General features: G+C 37.9%; 1 protein-coding gene and 1 long non-coding RNA gene across 4 annotated transcripts in view; both read right to left on the minus strand.

The window, feature by feature from the left end:
- The window catches only part of LOC127952693 (protein TANC2), a 127,509-nt gene that overhangs the window by 58,684 nt on the left and 48,560 nt on the right, over positions 1 to 20,265 (minus strand). For 2 of the 3 annotated variants that reach the window (XM_052551361.1, XM_052551363.1), the window contains exon 3: positions 11,902 to 11,999. In XM_052551361.1, coding sequence (XP_052407321.1) covers positions 11,902 to 11,965 — 64 coding nt within the window. In that variant the 5' untranslated portion in view covers positions 11,966 to 11,999. Of the gene's footprint in view, positions 1 to 4,866; positions 5,355 to 11,901; positions 12,000 to 20,265 lie in introns of those variants that run through there. The other variant, XM_052551362.1, reaches the window with a different exon arrangement.
- LOC127952695 (uncharacterized) lies at positions 8,498 to 11,808 on the minus strand. Its single transcript, XR_008153030.1, has 2 exons — positions 11,706 to 11,808; positions 8,498 to 9,319 (listed from the first exon to the last, which is right to left on the minus strand). It is a non-coding gene; the product is annotated as an uncharacterized LOC127952695 (long non-coding RNA).

Raw genomic sequence — 20,265 nt, forward strand, 5'->3', positions numbered from 1 at the left:
GTTTTAGCATTGATAAAAATAAGAAGTAAATCAGCACATTGGAATGATTTCTGGAGGATCATGTGACACTGAAGACTGGAGTAATGATGCTGACAGTTCAGGAGGAAATTATATTTATAGAAATATATTAAAATAGAAAAATGTTATCTTAAATAATATTATAATGTTTCTGCTGTATTTTTAATCAAATAAATTCAGTCTTGCTCAGAATAAGAGACTACAGTACTTATAAAATAAAATAAAATAACCAACACCTTACTATTGAATTCTAGTGTATACAGAAAAAATAAAAAATAACCACGCACAAACTAACCCACAATCCCATTCACCAGTGGATCTGATCCAAAACAATTCCCATTCTGACGCTGCATCTCTTAGCCAGTAAACAGCATGTATTCCTCCTCCAGGTCCTTCCCACTCTACATGGCATTTTACCAATAAGGTCATAAAATGATGCAGAATTTCTCTCAGCAAGCTAAAGAATTAGCAACCATCGGTGCCGTCCATTAGAATCTCATTCTGGCTCTCTAAATATTCTTTGACCTGTAGAACAAAGGTTTCAGGTGATCTAAACTGACACTCTCCACAGAAAGCCTTCCCGTGGCCACCCAGCAGCTGCCGCCGAACGCCCACATAACCGTGGACAGGCGCTGTGTGTTGTGCTTGGATGGCAGAGAGCCATCGCTCCATATGGTGGCCCAGTTCCACCGCGACACTAGGGACGTTCCTCGTACTCCAGGACCTTCGGCCCGTCCTCCACATACTACCTTCATCCATTAACTCAGCCCTGCACATTTCTTCATTCACCCATTTGCTGTTCACATCACATCATCCCTTTTTCACGACTTCAGTAAAGATCCAATTGAGATGTTTCGTAAGTGACAACATATATGAAATGAGAAAGAAGTATAAAAGATCGATGTGCATTAGAGTTGAGTGAGAGCTGAGCGGCTATAAACCACCGAGATTCAACATGATCTATTTCAAAGACTCCTCACACCAGCGTTTCAGACATCTCACATCCTCTATTAGGATTCAGATTCTTCCCCACTTTGATCCTCCTAATGAGACTGCCATTTAGAGCTGACCTCACAAAAGCTTTTACCTGCTTTTTAGAGCTGTGTGCTCTATTGCTCATACTTCGGCAATACGTTTAACTTCTGCACCATTTGTGCTATACACAAGTGTCCCTTTTGCTTAAGGAAATGTGTGTTATTACTTTTCTAAGTAACAAACACTGTTAAAAAGTTTGGGGTTATTATGTTGTTGTTGTTGTTTTAAAGAAATTAATAATTGTATTCAGTTAGGATGCATTCAATTGATACAAAAATGTTTCAAAAGGTACTCAATACATGCAGCAAGATATTTTAAAAATGATCCATGATCCAAGATTTTTGGCAAATGTATTACCATTTATATAATCAGTTTTACAGCAAAACCCTTGGTTAACCTATGGTTAGTGTAGCAAAGCCATGGTTAATTTTGATAAGGGTTAATCCACCTGCTTTAAAATGTGGTTAATGATTATGGTCAAATATTACAATAAGGTTCTATTTATTAAATTAGTTGTACAATACTTCTGCATCATCTAGGTCATCTTAAATGTTAATTTTAAAACAGTAGTAAACTCACTTGTGAACTAACATGAATGAACAATATTTTATATTAAGTAACATAAGATTAATAAATGCTGTAAGAAATATAAGGCTCATTTTTAGATAATGCTAGCTAATGCATTAAATAATGTGAACAAATTAGACGGCATTGTAAAGTACTACTATAATTATTTTAGGAATTAAGCAGACTGAAATTACTGTTGAAATACTCTCCATCCTTGAATTGGATCAAAGACATTTTTCATTCAGACAAGATAGCAAATGGTGTTACTGAAATGTTTTTTTAATAATAATCTCCCCAGATTTGTATTATGCTTGACCAGACACACTTTCTTAGATTGGTGGATGTTCACTCCTCATTGAAAGAGAGCCTATTAGTGAGCATGGGTTCAGGCATTCACAGTGGACTCGCAAGTGTACTGCAAAAGTAAGTGTGTGTGTATCTAGAAATGCGATCCTCGGGTGTAGTCTGCCACTGATGAATAATTTAGTCTTTTCTCTGGTCTCACACGGACTTCTGCAGAAGAGATATTGGAAGAGTCAAATAGATATCCCTCTCTTTTTCTGTTTTCACTCTCTCTCATTTCAGTCGAGGCGGTCTACATCCAAACGGACCCCTTATCTGGCGGTTACTAGTCAGGCCCAGCTGCCCGCTGCACATCAAAGTTAACTCCACCAATCTACAGAAACACCACCAGCCAGGAAACCATCCGGCCCTGTCCTGTTAGTACAGCTGTGTAGCTAAAAGAAATCATATTTTGCAGACAATATTAAATCTCTATCTCAGTACATGTCTCTCTGAGGGATTTTTAGTCAAACAAAACTCAAATGGCTAAATCCAAAATGTTTAAATGCAATTTAAAATGCAGTAAAATACAGTGAGAATAAAAATAAAAATCCAGTTGATTATGATTATCAAATTGCTTTCTTTTTGAATTATGCACAACTATAACAATAAATAAATTTATATATCTTTAATTAAATAAACTGTAGTTCTTAAAACTGCCACATGGAGACTTCAATAGACATTTTTAGCAAATCAATTTTAAATCTATTGACTGAATTGGGCTGTTTGGGGCAATTTACAAAAATGAATTTAACTCCAGTCACATTTTTGCAACGGAATTTAAAACTTAAAATGATTAAATCTTGAAAAACTTGTTAATTTGTAAAATTGTTTCTTGGTGGTCTCATACCAACAAGTAAAAATTGTTTATTGACGCGGTTTTTGAGAAGCTTATATCCAAATAAAAATCATCCATTTGCAATATTTACAATGCTGCTCACAAACGTCATAATAACATCACTCAGCTCTACCTGATAAAGTTACTTTTAAAAACACCATTACTAAGATTCAACTATATTCAAAGTTATACGTCACATCTATGAAAATTATGAGCGTAAGAAAGCATATAACACCATACATTTATGGTCAGACTCTATAATGTCGCTCAAATAAGACGAAGAGGTCTAAAGATGCCAAACAATGAACTACTTAAATGCAATATAGAAGCCAATGAAAGACTCATAACACTGTTATATTACAATGCAGAGTCCTTCAGAGCTCTCAGTGAGTTTTATGGATGAATGAACTGTAAGACTCAACCTTGTCTGATCTGACTAGCAACAGCCGTGATAAATCCCGTACATACGCTGTGTCAGCACAACCTAGCTTAACCCAGCCCTGTGAGACAAGGTGGAAAGAGAGGCAGAGAGGAAGAAAAAGAGAGCGAAAGCATGTAGGCACCACATAATCCTACGCACTTAACCCACCTCACTTATCTCAGTGGGAAAACTGATTCGTGGTGAGGCTGAAATGTTATAGCAACATATCTTCAGCCCTGGACTGCTAATATTGCCTTTAATGGCAGAGTCTCCCCTGTCTTATTTTGATTTAACAAACTAAATCTATATTTACTGACAACAAAAGCCATTTAGATGAATGCTCTAAACAGCGTGAAAACTTTACGCTTGATATTTCATCGCTAAAACCTGCATCTTGTTCACTATCTACCCATGAGTCAGTTTAGCCAGGCACTAAACTGTGAGTTTATTAAAACTAAGTCATTACCATTCTTTTCAGTGCAAGCATGCCACCTTTTATGCAGTTTTTTTTTTTTTGGCACGCCAAACTACAACCTACTTTATAGAAAAATTTGTTGCGCTAAGCTTAAAGCTTAGCTTAAAAGAAAGTAGCTAAACTTCGAGATCGAACGAAAAGTATTTAATGGAGAAATAACGGTGTAAAATAATATGTTCTTTGTGTAGTATAAATGAAATCCGGATATATTATATTTGTTCTGTTGGCACTGTCATGTGTCTTACATAATTAGTTACGATCAGGCCACGAGAGAGAAGTCAAAACTGGCAAATGAATGCACACTTCAGAATCTCAGCGGAAGAGCACTTTTCGCCTACTGTTGATGAATATGAATACTATGACTTCAGACATGCTACTCTTTTAACTTACTGTTATTTGCCTATTGTACAGTAGGGAAGTGGGCATATTCAGGCACAGAATACCAAATTTGCATGCACTGTTCCCTGTAGCGACGCTGTACATTCCCTCCAAAGTATGCCGGATTGCTGTTATCTGCAACCTAGCACAAAAAAAAAAGACTAGCAAACAATCTTGCACTGAAGTTACGTTTAATACAGATAATGGTGCCAGATTTGTGCAGTTCACCTGATTGCGCTGTAACTAGTAAGTAAACGCCAGTTTTAGCTGGCTCAATTTGTTTCCCTTGAAATGTTCTGTGCTATCCCAATCACCAAGTTCTGGCTTACATCCCACACTTGGAAACATCCAGCACACCACCAATCTGTACTTTGCAAAATGCCCCGGAGGACACAGAAGAGTGCTTTAAACCAGCGAAGAAAGGATTTGTGCATCCCTCACCCACAAAGGAAGAGAAGAGGCACTAGAGGCGTCTTTCAAACGCACGCAGAGAAATGCAGATTACAGATCCAGGCACATACTGTACGCACATATACTAGAGATCCTCTCGCTCTGCTGACACCACTGAGTGGGCGAGGAATACTGATAGGGAGGGATCATGTAGGTGACTATGTGATTGTGTGTGGGTCTGTTTGCCCACAGCAGTGTAGGTGTTAATATTTCAATGATTAAGTGACTGAATGTGTTAGTGTATGTGTGCCAGAGATTTGGCTTCTGATTTAAGGAAATTAAGTATTCTAATGTGTGCTGTTATAAGCTCATTCGGTGATCAATTACCAAAATCATACTCACATGCCGTCAAGGAAGCCACACAGGTGGGAAAGTCAGACACCTCAGTGAGACCCGAATCATCGCTCTTGTGGGATGACAGATGGGAGACGTAGTCATCAGAGTTTCTGCTCCCCTTTGATTCAATGAAGGACCCAAGATGGCATCAAGTCCTCTGGGATCTTCAAGTTGTCCAAATCTATCAGGATATTTGTGCCAGGCAAAGAGAATTCCTTTGAGCTTAGAAGGAGCCTGTTGCTAAAGGTCGCCTATCCGGACGAGCCCCCAAAATCTGTCAGCACCACCCGAAAACCTCAGGACCTTGTAGCTCACCTCTGTCCGCTCAAAGAATCCACATCCCAAACCAGTCAAATCCAGATACATGGTAAATAATTGAAGACTGTATGGGAGTCCAGGTTAATAAAAAAAGAAGAAGAGAATAAAAAAATGAGAAAAGGACAGGAAAAATGCTCAGACGAGTGATGCTTAGAAGAGAGAGAGTTATCTGCAGTCTTGAGGGCGACTGCCAGGTACTGGCGCATGCGCCAAGATCGTACATCTCCCCCCGATACACACACACAAATGTTCAGTCATCAACGAGGCGGACAGACGCACCCTCCTCCTCCTCCTCTTTTCTCTTTTTCTCCCACTCAATAGCAGCTATTCAGCTGTATCTCTCAAACTTTTTCTCTCTGTTCAGATTCTCTTAACCTCTTGTGTGTTCTGCCTGTTGTGTTCAAAAGAGTCCCTACACTATTTTTTTTTTTCAAATTCTTGTATAAAACATGATGCCCTTGTTCGAAGAGACAGCAAAATTCGGGAAATTCAGATCTGACTCAAATCGGTTTGTTCAACCTTTTCAGCAACCCAGTTTATACATATATACACATGAATAGAATAACAGATAAATAATATAATGAATAAGCCCATGACTAGCATTGAGATAATTTTTGAACAAAAAGATACATCCAAGTACAGAAACCCACAAACAAGCAACTTTTCAATATTACAGCATATTGTACACAAAAAATAAGTAAAATATCTGATAGAAAATAAACTGAAATGAAATCATACAAATGGACAGAGACGCACACACAAAATGCATACAGTATTCTACAGCACAGTATCATGTTTTACAGTATGTGGCTGTCAATCCTTAACTGATAGTTGTGAAAAGGCCATTGTATATTTGAACTTGAGAGCTGGATTATAAAACATCTTTGCCAGCATTCAAAGGGCCAGAGAATAGATTCGGCTGAAACTGCTGTTGAGGTATTTATTCTGTCTAGTGTTCATGTTCCTCTGAGTGGACAGAAGTGTTGCAGTCACTGCGCCACTGATAAGGACAAAGTGCTTAACTACAGTGAGTATGTGGGTGTCTTTTAACCGCTATACTGTGGTTAAAAATTTGTCCCTAAAGAATAAGTTAAATCTGGCAAAACCATAAACACTTCCACATTTAGTAAAGACTGGATAAGGAGCACATCCCAAATGTGACCTGTTGGTGTGCCTCCATGAACAAGGTTGGGAAACACCGGGGTTAAGTCTACATTACTCATAATTAGCTGAATATTAAAACAATGAAAAAGTTACATTATATTTCCCAATTTACATAGCTGAAAGTTAATGCAGGTTCATTTGTGTGAGTGAGTGAGATGGAAACATTTACATTCTACCTTCTACTCAGACTGTCAACATAAACTATACTGAAAAAAGTATATACACCCTTTCTAATTAGCAGGTTTAGCTATTCCAGTAAAAAAACATTCATACCTAAACACACGCACACACACATAAATACATAAAAGACTTGCATGCACACATGAAGGTACAACAAGCAAACATGTACATACATGCACACAGACAAGACACTACAATCATTCAAATATGCACAATGGTTTCACTGTTAAAACGGTTTGTCCTCAAGTTAAAAGATTTAAGGGTATCTAGATCCAACAAAGAGCCAATGTACTCAAAAAGACATACTGAAATGATTTAATAATGAAAGTTATTATTAAAGCAACTGAAACAAATACCACAACTGCATATGTGTCTTGACTTCTCTGGCTCAATGTAGCAATCTCCAGCCCAAACATGTGTGTCTGATTCAATGGTGTAATATAGGGCATGAGATAAGAATGTCAAAGAGGCCATCACCCCCAAAGAACCGGATACGTTTCTTTTTTTTCCCAATACTTTCCTTAGAATCAAGAACCGTATCTGTTGGAGACTCCCTAAAATAAAGGCCTACAGAGGAGAACTTCCATGATAACATGTTCTTCTGGAGGGAGTCATTGATGGATGAGGGGCTCTCAATGATCCTCCAGCAAAGTCCAGATGAAACTGATGGACCTTTATGGAAAGACCAACAAATAGGTAACCAAAGTATAGCCAAATCTTGCTGCACAGGGTATTCCTGATGGTCCATTCTGGACTATTCCAGTAGGGCCATGAGCTTCATGGATCTGCCAGAATGTAACAATAAAATTGGAGTATTAGGAGACATTAAAAGCTGATTAAGAGTTACAGTCTGTTGCTTATCAGACTGAAAGCATGCTGAAGCGATCCCCAGCACATCTACCAATCAACCGCTTTTGTTCTTTTCACAAATCCCCAACAACCCAAACTACACTACATGTAAAACCCCCAAATTTATGAAGTCAGACTAAAATCCTTAAAGATTTTTCTTTAGAGAACCAGTCTAGGGATATGAACGGTTTTTGCATCTTGAGGGGCAATAAATATAACTTTAATGGTAACATAAGCATGTAAATTCGCAACATGCACTTATAATAAAACAGAATATTATCTTGCATTGTTGTGGACTGGTAAGAACTCCTCCTTATTAATAGAGCCCATTTGGCATGCAGTTCACCCTGAGTTGGGCCAAGGGCCAGTTTCTATCAGCAAGAAAGGACAGCGACATTTGAGTAGAGTTGCTGAGCTACAGGAAAGTGGATAATGAAAGGAAATTTGACAGAAATAAAGGGGTTATGCAGTATTTTTTACATTATTAGGAAGTTTAGAGATGACTTTGCACCAATGAACCATAAACAGCTTTAACAGTATCAAATAGATAAAGATCTGGGCTTGAAACCAAAAGGTTGTTGGTTCAAATCCCAATTCATGACCCTGTTTGGAATTCCTACTCATGAGTCACACCAGGCTGCTTGTGTAAGGCACACCAGGGTTTACCAGTCCTGTAATAGCTAAACTGCTTTATGTGAAAGTGTCTGCTAAATGACTAGTTACTAATCTTCTGAAGGACTAGAAATAAATTCTGAAATCCAACACCCTCAAAAAGTCAACCGCCTTGGGGGTGTTCCATTCACTGATTTGCTAAACCTGATTGGGTTTCCCAAACATAGATTACTGAAAAGACTGCAATTACCAGGCAGAGTTGGGCTTCACCCAGCTGGCTAGCCACTGCGAGAAGAATATTATCCATCACACCAGACTTTAACTTCAACATCATGTTTTTTTAGTAAAATCAGTAAAGCAACTGCCAATCACAGTTGTGCTAAAAGCAGAATTTAGGAATCGCTCCCTTTCAAATCATGTGTTTGAATTTGAATTAAACTGACCGCAACAAAGGAATCTGAATTATAATTTGAATTACAGGAAGAGTAAATAAAGGAATTACAGTACAAAAAGATTCAACACATGTTCATCCATTTATTCATCTATCCAAGACTTTCTGGTAAGGCTTTGACAAATAACAATTGTTTAGGCCACATTTCTCGTGCCAAACCTTGCATTTCTAGGTAAAATGCTATACATTTCATTAATTATGTCTTTACATTTCATTAATTATCTTTATCTGAATTTCATTTAAAGTTAAATTCTGTTTCCTTACATTCCATAGAGCCCAAAATCCAAAACTACAAGAATATACATGCTTCAAATTTTTTTTATGTATTTTAACAGCAGGCAGGCAAAAGAAACAGTGTGTTGTTTAACCCTTAATAGTGACTTCCATACAGTAGCTTACATTGGATTTTGGTATCAATCTTGAAACAAGTTTGCCCAATTAAACAGGACAGATATCAGTTTCACAATACATTATCCAAATATTCCAATATCAGCATTCTTCAGCATGCATTTGTTTAAAGTTCCCTCTCTATAAAAATAATTACACTAATCAAACCTGCCGCAACCACATCTGTCCAAATCAGCCAGCGCAATGACACGCTACAGGCAAAATATCACCTGCAGTTTTTGTACAAGCTTGAATCATATTCAAACCACACAGGGCTCATGGCTCAATGCTGCCGGCAGTTGTTTTGAGACTGTTAGGAATCTGCTCACGATGTCTGAGGGGTCTAGAGGCTAACCATCAATCGTCCTGCGACACGTGTTTTTTTCTTCACCGTGGAGCTCAGTTCCTCTGCTGTGCTCTGTAAGTTGCTGGCTGTGCAGATCTAATTTATGGCAAATACATTCAGCCCAGAGTGCTGCATTTGCATCAAACTGAATACTGAAAGAAAGCAGAAAGCAGGAAGAAATGAAAAAAAAGGACTACACAAGCACTCCACATATGTAGCACTGCAGGATACGAACAGACATGCCGAGTGAAGAGAGCTATTACTGTATGACAAAACCTTGTGGAAATCCTCCAGTCTAAAGATGAGATCAAAGACGAGTACAACAATGCAGCTGTTATACAAAACAGACAAACCCACAGGCCTCACAACAACAGGACACTTCTTCTGCACTGATTGAGAACTAGTGTCTAGGCTTATTTGAAAACTCAAGCCTAATGAATCTTAAAAAGACAACTGGGGTTGGAGTAAATCTCAAGTCTATGGCGTGCTTTTCTTTTTTCGGGAAACCTCATATGTGAATGACACTTTTAAGCCAGAAGCACTGGCACTCTGATGTGAAGTACAAATAAACTTCAGCATCTGCCCCGTATCGCTTTTAATGATTCAGAAGAACTGCAAAACAATAACTTGAGAAATATCACTTTATCAACAACATATTTGCCAACTCAAATGACCATCAAAACCTTTTTCTTTTCTTGTAGAACCCATATAGTTATTTTTCATTTCATTTTATTTATTAATTAAATTTTATTTTTTTGCATTTGGTATCACTAGAAAAACACACTAAACCCTAAAACAATGAATAAATTATAATAATAGAAGGGATATTTATGACATTCAATATGTAGCCTAGTACTGTAGATACAGTAAATTACTGTATATTTTGGTTCTGTTTCAAATGGTTCTGTGAATTGATTCAATGAAAACTATTTGAATTTACAATTTCACTAAAATCAAATCACAGTAGACCTCCTGACAACACCAAATGGCCAGTGTAGTGTTTCTGCCAAAGAGTATTTGTGGGATGAATACCACTTAAAGTCTTAGACCCACCAACTTGCTTCTAGATCTTCCATAATACCACTTACTCTCATTTTATGGTACATGTAATTTGCTTAACGAGCCCTAAATGCATCTTCTATATTTTCTAATGCTATTCTGTCATTCTTCTTCAATGGGGCTGTTCAAACACCTTTACATTTAACTAAACCCATGACAGCAATAGTAAGTGCACTGGAACTAAACTGGCCCCTTTACGCTTATAGAAGAGCTGCAGGCCCTGAAGAGAAAATGACTCCAGACCTCACCAGTCTAGCATGAATTTCAACCAGTCTGAGGACACCGACTGAAGACAGGAGGTCTTTCTGTGAAGTGTGAGGTCCCATCACTGAGGTGAATGGCATGGTCTGTTGGGTGAGTCAGACTTGCCACTTGTTTGACTAAAGCTTTATGGGAGATTCAGACAGACCTGAGGTATGAAGGGAGGTAAAGTACGTGTGTGTGTGTTTGAGCACATGTACATGTTGTGTGAGGTAAACACAAGGTTGCAGTCGTGGACGTACTTGCGGTCACAGAGCCAAACTCCAGAGAAAATCAAAAGTAAACACAGCTAACAAGAAAGCACACAGACAAACAAACACACACCCTCCTCATCCATCACACACAGCTCTTCCACAGCCCTGAAAGAGTGTCCACAGATCTCCACTTCACACTGCTGCAGTAGATCCTAGGCCTGATTCACAAGCAGCTGTTTCTTCAGTGTAACAGAAGTGATTTCTAGATTATTACACTGAATACTGATTTTAACAATGACCATAAATAATATATGTCTTTCTAAACTGGCAGATGTATAAACAAATTGTAAACACAAGTGGAAAATCTTGCCCGTCGTCTGTATTTGAATTCAGCAACCTGTTAACATGAGCGCTGAAAGGAGTTCTGAGGTGAAACAGACCTTAAACGAAGGAGAAAAAGATGAAGAAAGTCAACCGGCAGCAAAAAAGGTGTAATACACAGGTTTCTGTGTGTGTGTGTTTCTTTCCATTCACCACTTAAGCTTCATCTGGCTCGGTTCACTTGCAGACACTGACAGAATCCTAATTTCACTCCAACAGTTGCTTCTGACTACTGTAATCCTCTCAACACAAGCCTGAAGTCTCTCTGAGAGCTAATATACGCACACAAACATATAGAAACACATCATTTCATGTTTAAAAATGCTAGACAGGGCACAACAGAATTGGTCCTCAAGGAGTGTTGTAAGCACACAGGCTTGTCTTTTTAGGTTATGTTCAGTTTTTATTTTCCTGCACAATATTCACATTTTCATACATCAGTCAAAAAAAATTTAATTATCAGAATATTTAAACAGATTTCACCCTACGGCTACCATTTTGGAAATGTGCTTCACTTAATAATTCGGTTTAGCTAAATCATTTGCATGACTTTATACATTAGTAGCTGACTAACGCAAAAGAGCAAAAGTTTGCTTTGATATTAAATTTATGTAGAAAAATTGCTTGGATAAACATAGCTTACCCAGTGATACATTTCAAACCACTCTCTTCCGCCAGATGTTAAAGCTGCATCTACATTGAGCGGTTCGTCTTACCCCCAGGTTCTTCAGAAAACTGACACCGACTGCATGACAAAAGTTCAATGCAGCTTTGCGTTGTGCATGGGGGGCTGGTTGTAGGGAAGCTTTTCTAAATTTTAAAAAGAAAACTCAACCTACCACTGTTTCGATTCTTGCGGTTGGATTTGCCACCAAGCAGCATCTTCAGACTGTTCCTGAACATGACTGCACAGTTCTGGACCCGGCTATAGAGAGATCTGCAGAAAGAGAGAGAGAGAGAGAAGAAAATACAACAGTGTGAGAAGCAAGCAAAAAAAGAACCTGAAAAAACTATTGGAAACACCATGTACCTGCCCTCTAAGTCATAGAAACTGCATAAATAAATAGATAAATAATAATAATAATCAAACTAGAAATACGCCATTTTAGCATACTAGCGTAGTTCTCCCAGTAATGAACACTAAGCAACAAAACGTAGAGTACATGATAACCGTTGCCACTATGTTTGAATCTATAAATAGGATTTGTAACAACACACACAATCACTTTCTCCACAACTCCTTTGCATCTCAACACTGATTTTCAAAACGTGTGATCTCTTTACAAGTGCAGCTCGACTGGTGATGTTCGCCGCACATCAGCTCTGAAGTCTAGACAAAGAGTTACTGAGGGGATTTTTGGAAGCCTGTGATTATATGTTTCAGGTACACAGAGCCTTCTGCCTGCTGGAACGCTGCGGCTGATAATGAGTTTCATTCGAGGGACTCGTCATTCTCCACTGGATTATTTTAGGCCACACTCAACACCCACACTGCGGAGGGATCACACCCTGATGCTGCTAATTACTGCTTCATGTATGAGCTGTGTGTGTTGGTGTGTGTGTGTGTGCGCGCGCATGTTTTTACATGTGTGAGAGAGCCCAGGATAAAGACACACTTTGTTCTGCTGCTTCACAAGGTGATGTTGGCAGTATATTTCAATGGAATTAATTATTTGAAGGGTGAATTCACATGTATGGAGACTTTACAGAAGAATAGAATAGAATAGAATAGAATAGAATAGAATAGAATAGAATGTTGGGTCATGTAGTGGTTAGTCCAACCTCTCTGACAAAATGCGCTATTTAACATTTTCTGATCCTTTTTTTTATTTGGCAAAAAGATCAAACTTATAATAAATAACAACATACTATGTTATTAACATACTAATGTAGTCTAGCAAGGAAGTAGACCACTAAATAAATAAATAAACAAACAAACAAATGTACACACCTATTATACACTTTAATATGGAAGCCTGTTTCTGTCACTGAATAAAAAATTAAAAAGGGTAATTGCAAGTTGCAAAATATAAACTTGCAATTGTTTTTCTCAGAGTTGCATGATATAAACTCACAATTGTGAGGTACAATGTCAATAATAGTGGTATATAAAATGTCACAATAGGGGCATATAAACTCCCAATTGCAAGAAATAGTCAAAATTGCAAGATACAAATGCAAGACTTTTTCAAGAATTGTGAGATATGCGAAAAAAGGACCACGGGAGAACTACAGATGAAGAGATAAAATTAACAAACAATAGATTAATGCAAGACACACAGACAGACAGAGACAGACAGACAGACAGACATATAGATAGATACTGTAGACAGACAGATACTGTAGACAGACAGACAGTAAGACAGACATATAGATAGATACTGTAGACAGACAGACAGTAAGACAGACATATAGATAGATACTGTAGACAAACAGATACTGTAGACAGACAGATACTGTAGACAGACAGATACTGTAGACAGACAGACAGACAGACAGACAGACAGACAGACAGACAGACAGACAGACAGACAGACAGACAGACAGATAGATAGATAGATAGACAGACAGACAGTAAGACAGACATATAGATAGATACTGTAGACAAACAGATACTGTAGACAGACAGATACTGTAGACAGACAGATACTGTAGACAGACAGACAGACAGACAGACAGACAGACAGACAGACAGACAGACAGACAGACAGACAGACAGACAGACAGACAGACAGACAGACAGACAGACAGACAGACAGACAGACAGACAGACAGACAGACAGACAGACAGACAGACAGACAGACAGATAGATAGATAGATAGATAGATAGATAGATAGATAGATAGATAGATAGATAGATAGATAGATAGATAGATAGATAGATGAACTTAGAATCCCCTGCATGTACTCAGTTTCTTCTTGGCAGAGTGTTCAGTATTAATCTGGGCCTCCACACCTTCAGAAGTACTCTTGGCTGAGGTCACACAAATGTGAAACAGATGTCTTTGTAGGGGGGATTGTGTGTAAATGCACACATGCATTTCAAATCAACATCCACGGGCAGATAGTCTTCTTCTCTAGCACTCGATGCTCCTTTCGCTGAGCCAGCATTGGTACATGTTTACTGCTAATATGTTGCTGGGGCCACAATTGGCAGAAAGCCTAAGTGTTGAAATGATTCAGTGGGGGTCACAAATATATATTAGTAGTACTGAAGATAATTATGTCCAAACAAATCAATTTGCTTGAACCATTGTGGTAACTTTTAGTGAGCTCATTCTGCATACTTGACACCCTGCCGCCCCCTCTCCCTCCTGCTGCATCTGCCTGGTCATGAAAAGGTCTCTTCACCTGCTTGAAGGCAAATGTGAAGGAGGAATGAAATGTTAAATGGAAACGATGCTGAACAATTGAGGTCAAGCTAATCAGGTACAATAAAATGTAAAACAAAACGCAACCAAAGGCACCCCACAATTTTTTCTTAAAAAGTCAGTTTATCTGAGTTTCAAATATAAGACCTTTTACACCGTATGCAACAGTAATACCACTAGAACAATTAAGTGCTCTTAAACGAGCGATCTCACATTAAAATGTATATTTATTTACTGCATAATGAGCTTGAAGGGTAAACAAAGGACACCAGGTTTGGAGACCAAATGCGTCAGTTTGGGGATTGCTATCTATCCTAAATAGTATGTTCAAAAATCCCAATAATCTTACTGCCAACTCCAAAGTATGGACTTAGCCAAAAGCAGCAAAGTACATCCTTTTGTAAATATTATTATTATTTTTATTTATATTAGTTTTTCAAGGTTCAGTTTTCCAATTCTAGCAGAGATGCAAGGTAGAAAGAAGTCAAGACAAGACAGATTGAGAGCAAAAGGGGGTGTGCAACAGCTTCTGAATAAAGATGAGAGAAGAAGAAAAGGATGACCTTATCCTGGGGCTGTGCTTCTTCTAGCTGAAGAAGAACGGAGAAGACATAACTCAGTGTAGCGAGGTTTGCTGCTGTTTGCCGAGTGAACCGTGCCTAAGCATGAGAGTGTCGAGACTAACACTATTCCCCCAAGCAGTCCCTCATACTTGGACATACGCTTTAATGAGGTCTGTAGAAAAGCTGACACACAAACTAATGAGAAACTTAGACTGAAAGTTGGGAAAGTGAAAAATGGGATCTGCAGTGGAGCAGTAGAAGGATCTATCACTCATTTTTTAATATAGCTGAAGTCTGAGGAGAGCTATACCAAATCCTCCCCTCCGCAGCATCTCAATCAGTTACGAAAGACATGAGAACCGACGGCGTTTGAAGTAAACATGAAAATCTAACTTTTGTGATGGTCTTAAAGTGCGATAACTCATTACACACAAATGAGAGCTTACGAACTAAACCCAAACCTGAAAAACAAGTTATGAAACAAAAGTAACAAAACCATAAAAAAATCTAAACCAACTAAAACATTGCTTGACAGTAAATAAAACACAAACAAATAGAAACATTGTGGATAAATTTTGAAAAACAAAAGTAATAAACTAAATAAATAAACGTGTCGTGTAACATTTAAAGTGGAAACATTTTAAAACAATTAAACAAAACAATTATCATTTGACATTGTGGAAAATGTTTTAAAAAATAAATAATATGCAAACCAAGTCTGCATGTGTGTGTCTGTCTGAGTGTGTGTGTCTGTCTGTCTGTCTGAGTGTGTGTGTCTGTCTGTGTGTGTGTGTGTGTGTCTGTCTGTCTGTCTGTCTGTCTGAGTGTGTCTGTCTGAGTGTCTGACTGTCTGTCTGAGTCTCTCTCTGTAAGTCCGTCCGTCCATCTGTCTGCCTGTCTGTCTTAGTGTCTGTCTTAGTGTCTATCTGTCTGTCCGTCTGAGTGTCTGATTGTCTGTCTTAGTGTCTGTCTGTCTGTCTGAGTGTGTGTGCGTGTCTGTCTGTCTGTCTGTCTGTCTGTCCGTCCGTCTGAGTGTCTGATTGTCTGTCTTAGTGTCTGTCTGTCTGTCTGAATGTGTGTGTGTGTGTGTGTGTGTGTGTCTGTCTGTCTGTCTGAGTGTGTCTGTCTGTCTGTCTGTCCGTCTGTCCGTCTGAGTGTCTGATTGTCTGTCTTAGTGTCTGTCTGTCTGTCTGTCTGAATGTGTGTGTGTGTGTGTGTGTGTGTGTCTGTCTGTCTGTCTGAGTGTGTCTGTCTGTCTGTCTGTCTGTCTGTCTGTCTGTCCGTCTGAGTGTCTGTCTGTCCGTCTGAGTGTCTGATTGTCTGTCTTAGTGTCTGTCTGTCTGTCTGCCTGTGCTGGCAGAGGCTGTAATTGTTTGTGTGTGTGTGGGGGGGGGGGGGGGGGGGTGAGTATGATTTAGCCATGCTTTGCTTTCTCTTCTTGATATTCGTCTGGGCTAAATAATAGCAGTGGGACGAATGACACACTCCAAAAGTGTGCCAGAAGTCGGACAGAGACCTGGCGAGCCAAAGCCAAATGCCTGGCTTTGTTACATGTGTGTCTGCTGCTAATCGTGCCCAGCTGAGGGGGGCCTGTGTGAGATTGTCCAACTGGATTACTAGCACAAGAAGGGCTATCAGCACAGAGTGGGACACAGGGTGCCTCAGGAGAAAAAGTATATACCAGGGTTTACAGTCACACATACATTTATAAACTCATACATCATTTATCGGTGTCAACACAATGACTTTACAAAAAAAAAAAAAAAAGCACTGTGGTACAACTGTGCAGTTTGAGCAGGATATCATGTTGATACCATGGACAAATTTATGGATCTAAATATCATGGCATTTTATTATGGTAGTCATTGAACATTAAACATGGACAGTTGACATGAAATTTTATATGAACTGCAGTAATCTGTGATTTAATTTAATTAATTATTTATAAACTATTATTAATTATTATGTATACATGCATAATTTTATATAATAATATTATATTACATAACTGTATTTTTTTATTATTTTTAATCATTTTTATAACAACAATAATAATTTTAAGTAATAACTAACAAATACAGTATTTGTCAAAGTATTATGATTAGAAACAATTAGTCTACCATGCCTGGATTTTTATTTATTTATTTATTTATTTTATCTTTTTTATTATTCATTTTTTGTAAGTGTCATATGCGCACATTGTACTGACCTAGCATTGCTCATCAGGCAATGACTCAGCGGACTACAGATCAACACATTTATGAACATTATGAACAAATATGTCATTAGCAATCAGATCAGCCTGCAGAACATAGTCTGCCTAAATCTCACACACCTGCACAGACTTCAAAAAGCATCAAAATAGAGAGATTTACATGCTCTATCAACTATAAAATCTTCCTCATCAAACTGGAGATAGTCTGAGCATTTAGAACTCTGCAATCAGTTAAAAACAGCCAGTGTTATCAGCAGGAATACTTACTGGCTTCTTTAATTCACTGTTAAACACACATACACACACACTATATCTCTCTCTTACACACACACACACTGTCTAAAGGTATCCAGTCACAAGTTATCAGCCTGCATCATGATGATGGGATCTTCGGGACTGATGGGCCACAGCAGGAGGGATGTCATGTTAGCTGCAGACATGGAAGTCTGGCTGGGAGCCGCTGCTCGTAAATGACAGCCATTTTCTTACTGCACTCGAGTCGACAGGTTGTTGAAAATACTGCTGCTACGATTCATGGAGGGTGAAGTGGGAGTGCTAAGCTCCTTTCAGTTGCAACAAATTGCTTGCAATAATCTAAAATGTTAACTGGAACTGTATTTTCTCTCTTCAGTTTAACCGAATGCTATTCCACACAGTAGTTGCGGTCAGCTACCATTAGTGGCTCCAAACACAATAATGGTTACATACAGGTTTCACAAACACTGCCATTAGGCATGGGTGGATCAATTTTCATCACTCACATAAAAATACAGATCCTTATTTAGCATGATAATGAATGCAAATGTGCATATTTAAATGCTGGAAAATGCAGCATCTGTATTTGTTCATATTCTTTAAAAAATCTGATCATTTGCAATTTTCACTGCAGATTAAATGTAATACCTTAAAGCCATTAAACCGTAAACATTGAATTGCTACAATTGAAGTGTGTCCAAAAACAATGAAAAAATATTGTAAAAATAAAAAACATTTTTTTTCATGTTTTTATAATAACAATAATAATTAATTAATTTGTATTTAATTAATATTTGACATTATTTTTTGTCTATATATATATATATAAATATGAGTTAAATAAATACAAATTAATTAATTATTATTATAATTATTAAAAAACAACTATGGTGACCACGCTAGCAAAAACAAACAGCAAGTAACTGTCCACTAATAATGGGTTTACAACCATCATAATATAGCCTAAACTCTAATAACAAGGATATTTTTAATGAATAAAATGATCTGGACTGCAAAAAGAACTATAAAGGACCAAAATCAATCAAGTGAAGTCAAGTATCTCTTCTGAAGTCTCTGACTGTTCCAAAAGTCACACAGTGTTACTGGAGAGCTACTGCGGTCATATAAAACTCTCTGGCCTCAGCCACCGTTTGGAGCTTGATGGCTCCAACAGGAGCCTCCATGACTAAGAGCCAAGAGCGCAGAGCTTTATATTTTATACAGTCTCTCCCTTTGACTAATGCCTCCCACAGCGCAGTGTTACAGGAACCGCACGCTGTTTGTTTTCTACCGCTCTAGAAAGCCAATGAACAGAGAGTGTGCCGGGAAGGGGGGGGGGGGTCGTCTCGTGACTACGAGGTTTGGGTCGTGTGCAATAAAACAAAACACTCTCTCTCTCTCTCTCTCTCACACACACAGACACACACACACAGACAGAAGAACAAAGAATAGAAGATAGGTATGGATATGAATGCAGCACATTCCCAGAATATGACAGCACTTACAAACACACACTAGAGTCAGTGGACAAGTCAATGCTGCCATTAGTGTGTTTTTCTCACTAATTTGTCTGTGTTCCTCCATGAATCACCTAAAGACTTACAGAGGGAGATAATAGTACAAGTTTGACCTGAGTTCTTTCCTTCCTTGAGAGAAAACCTCACACAGAGCAAGGGAGGAAATGCAGCCCCTACACACACACACAGAGTTATGCAAACACATGCGTCTTCCTTTTGTCCCTATCACTTCCTTTCCAAACACAACACAGCAGCTCTAAAGTGCTAGCAGAAGCTTGGGCTCCAAAAGAGAAGAAACTCCTCTGTTTATAAACACAGCCCACACACTCCATCTACTGATGTTTCCTGATCCTGATCTTCCGGCATAAGGAACTTCAAACATTTATCTTCAGCAATCCAGCGGTAAATTCTCCCATAAAAGTATCTTTTAGATAGGCACAAAGACACCAAAATTGATTCTACTCATGATAAGAAGGGGACACAAAAAGACCACCTATGCTTTTTATATTTCTTTTTTAATAAAGTGCAATCAGTAGACTGAATATTCAATTCTGTGACATTTGCATAGTATAACACTTTATTTAAAGTACCTATCATCACTATTAACTAGCATGCATATTACAAGCATGTTGACTTTTTATTAGTCTTTATTAATAAGCAGTTAGTTTAGAAGTTAATAGCTAAGTTAATAGTTAGTTAATAGTGAGAATTAGACCACATATATTGTATTATCCTTTGCCATGCAATTTGCAAATTCATGACAGTACATATATACACTATACACATATATATACACATACATATATAGATGGCATAGTGAAAGTTTAATGTTTGTGATTGCTAGTGTAATCACTTTTAAAGCACTGTTAAGAACGCTTATGAATAGATTTATCTGCCGGCTAAATGACTCAAAAAATGAGATTATTGTGGGTCTATCAAATATAAGGGTTGGTGCTACACAGTTTCAGTCAAAGCTGTGGAGACATTGGTGTTGTTGCATTTTGTAACTTTTTATTGTGTGTGGCAGATGCTGTGGGTTGTATTTGTTGTCCTATTGTCTTGGTTTTGTTTTTTGTTTTTTAAACTTGGATCATGAGTCTGTAATAAAAGATTGATTGATTGATATATTTACACACACACACATACATACATATGCATTTATATGCACACACACACACACACACATACATATATACATACCTGTACACATAAACACATTATATATATATATATATAAAAATACAATACAAACAAAAAAAATAAGTATTACATTCAGACTAT

Source organism: Carassius gibelio, chromosome B3 (assembly GCF_023724105.1).
Source record: "Carassius gibelio isolate Cgi1373 ecotype wild population from Czech Republic chromosome B3, carGib1.2-hapl.c, whole genome shotgun sequence".
Taxonomy (NCBI): domain Eukaryota; kingdom Metazoa; phylum Chordata; class Actinopteri; order Cypriniformes; family Cyprinidae; genus Carassius; species Carassius gibelio.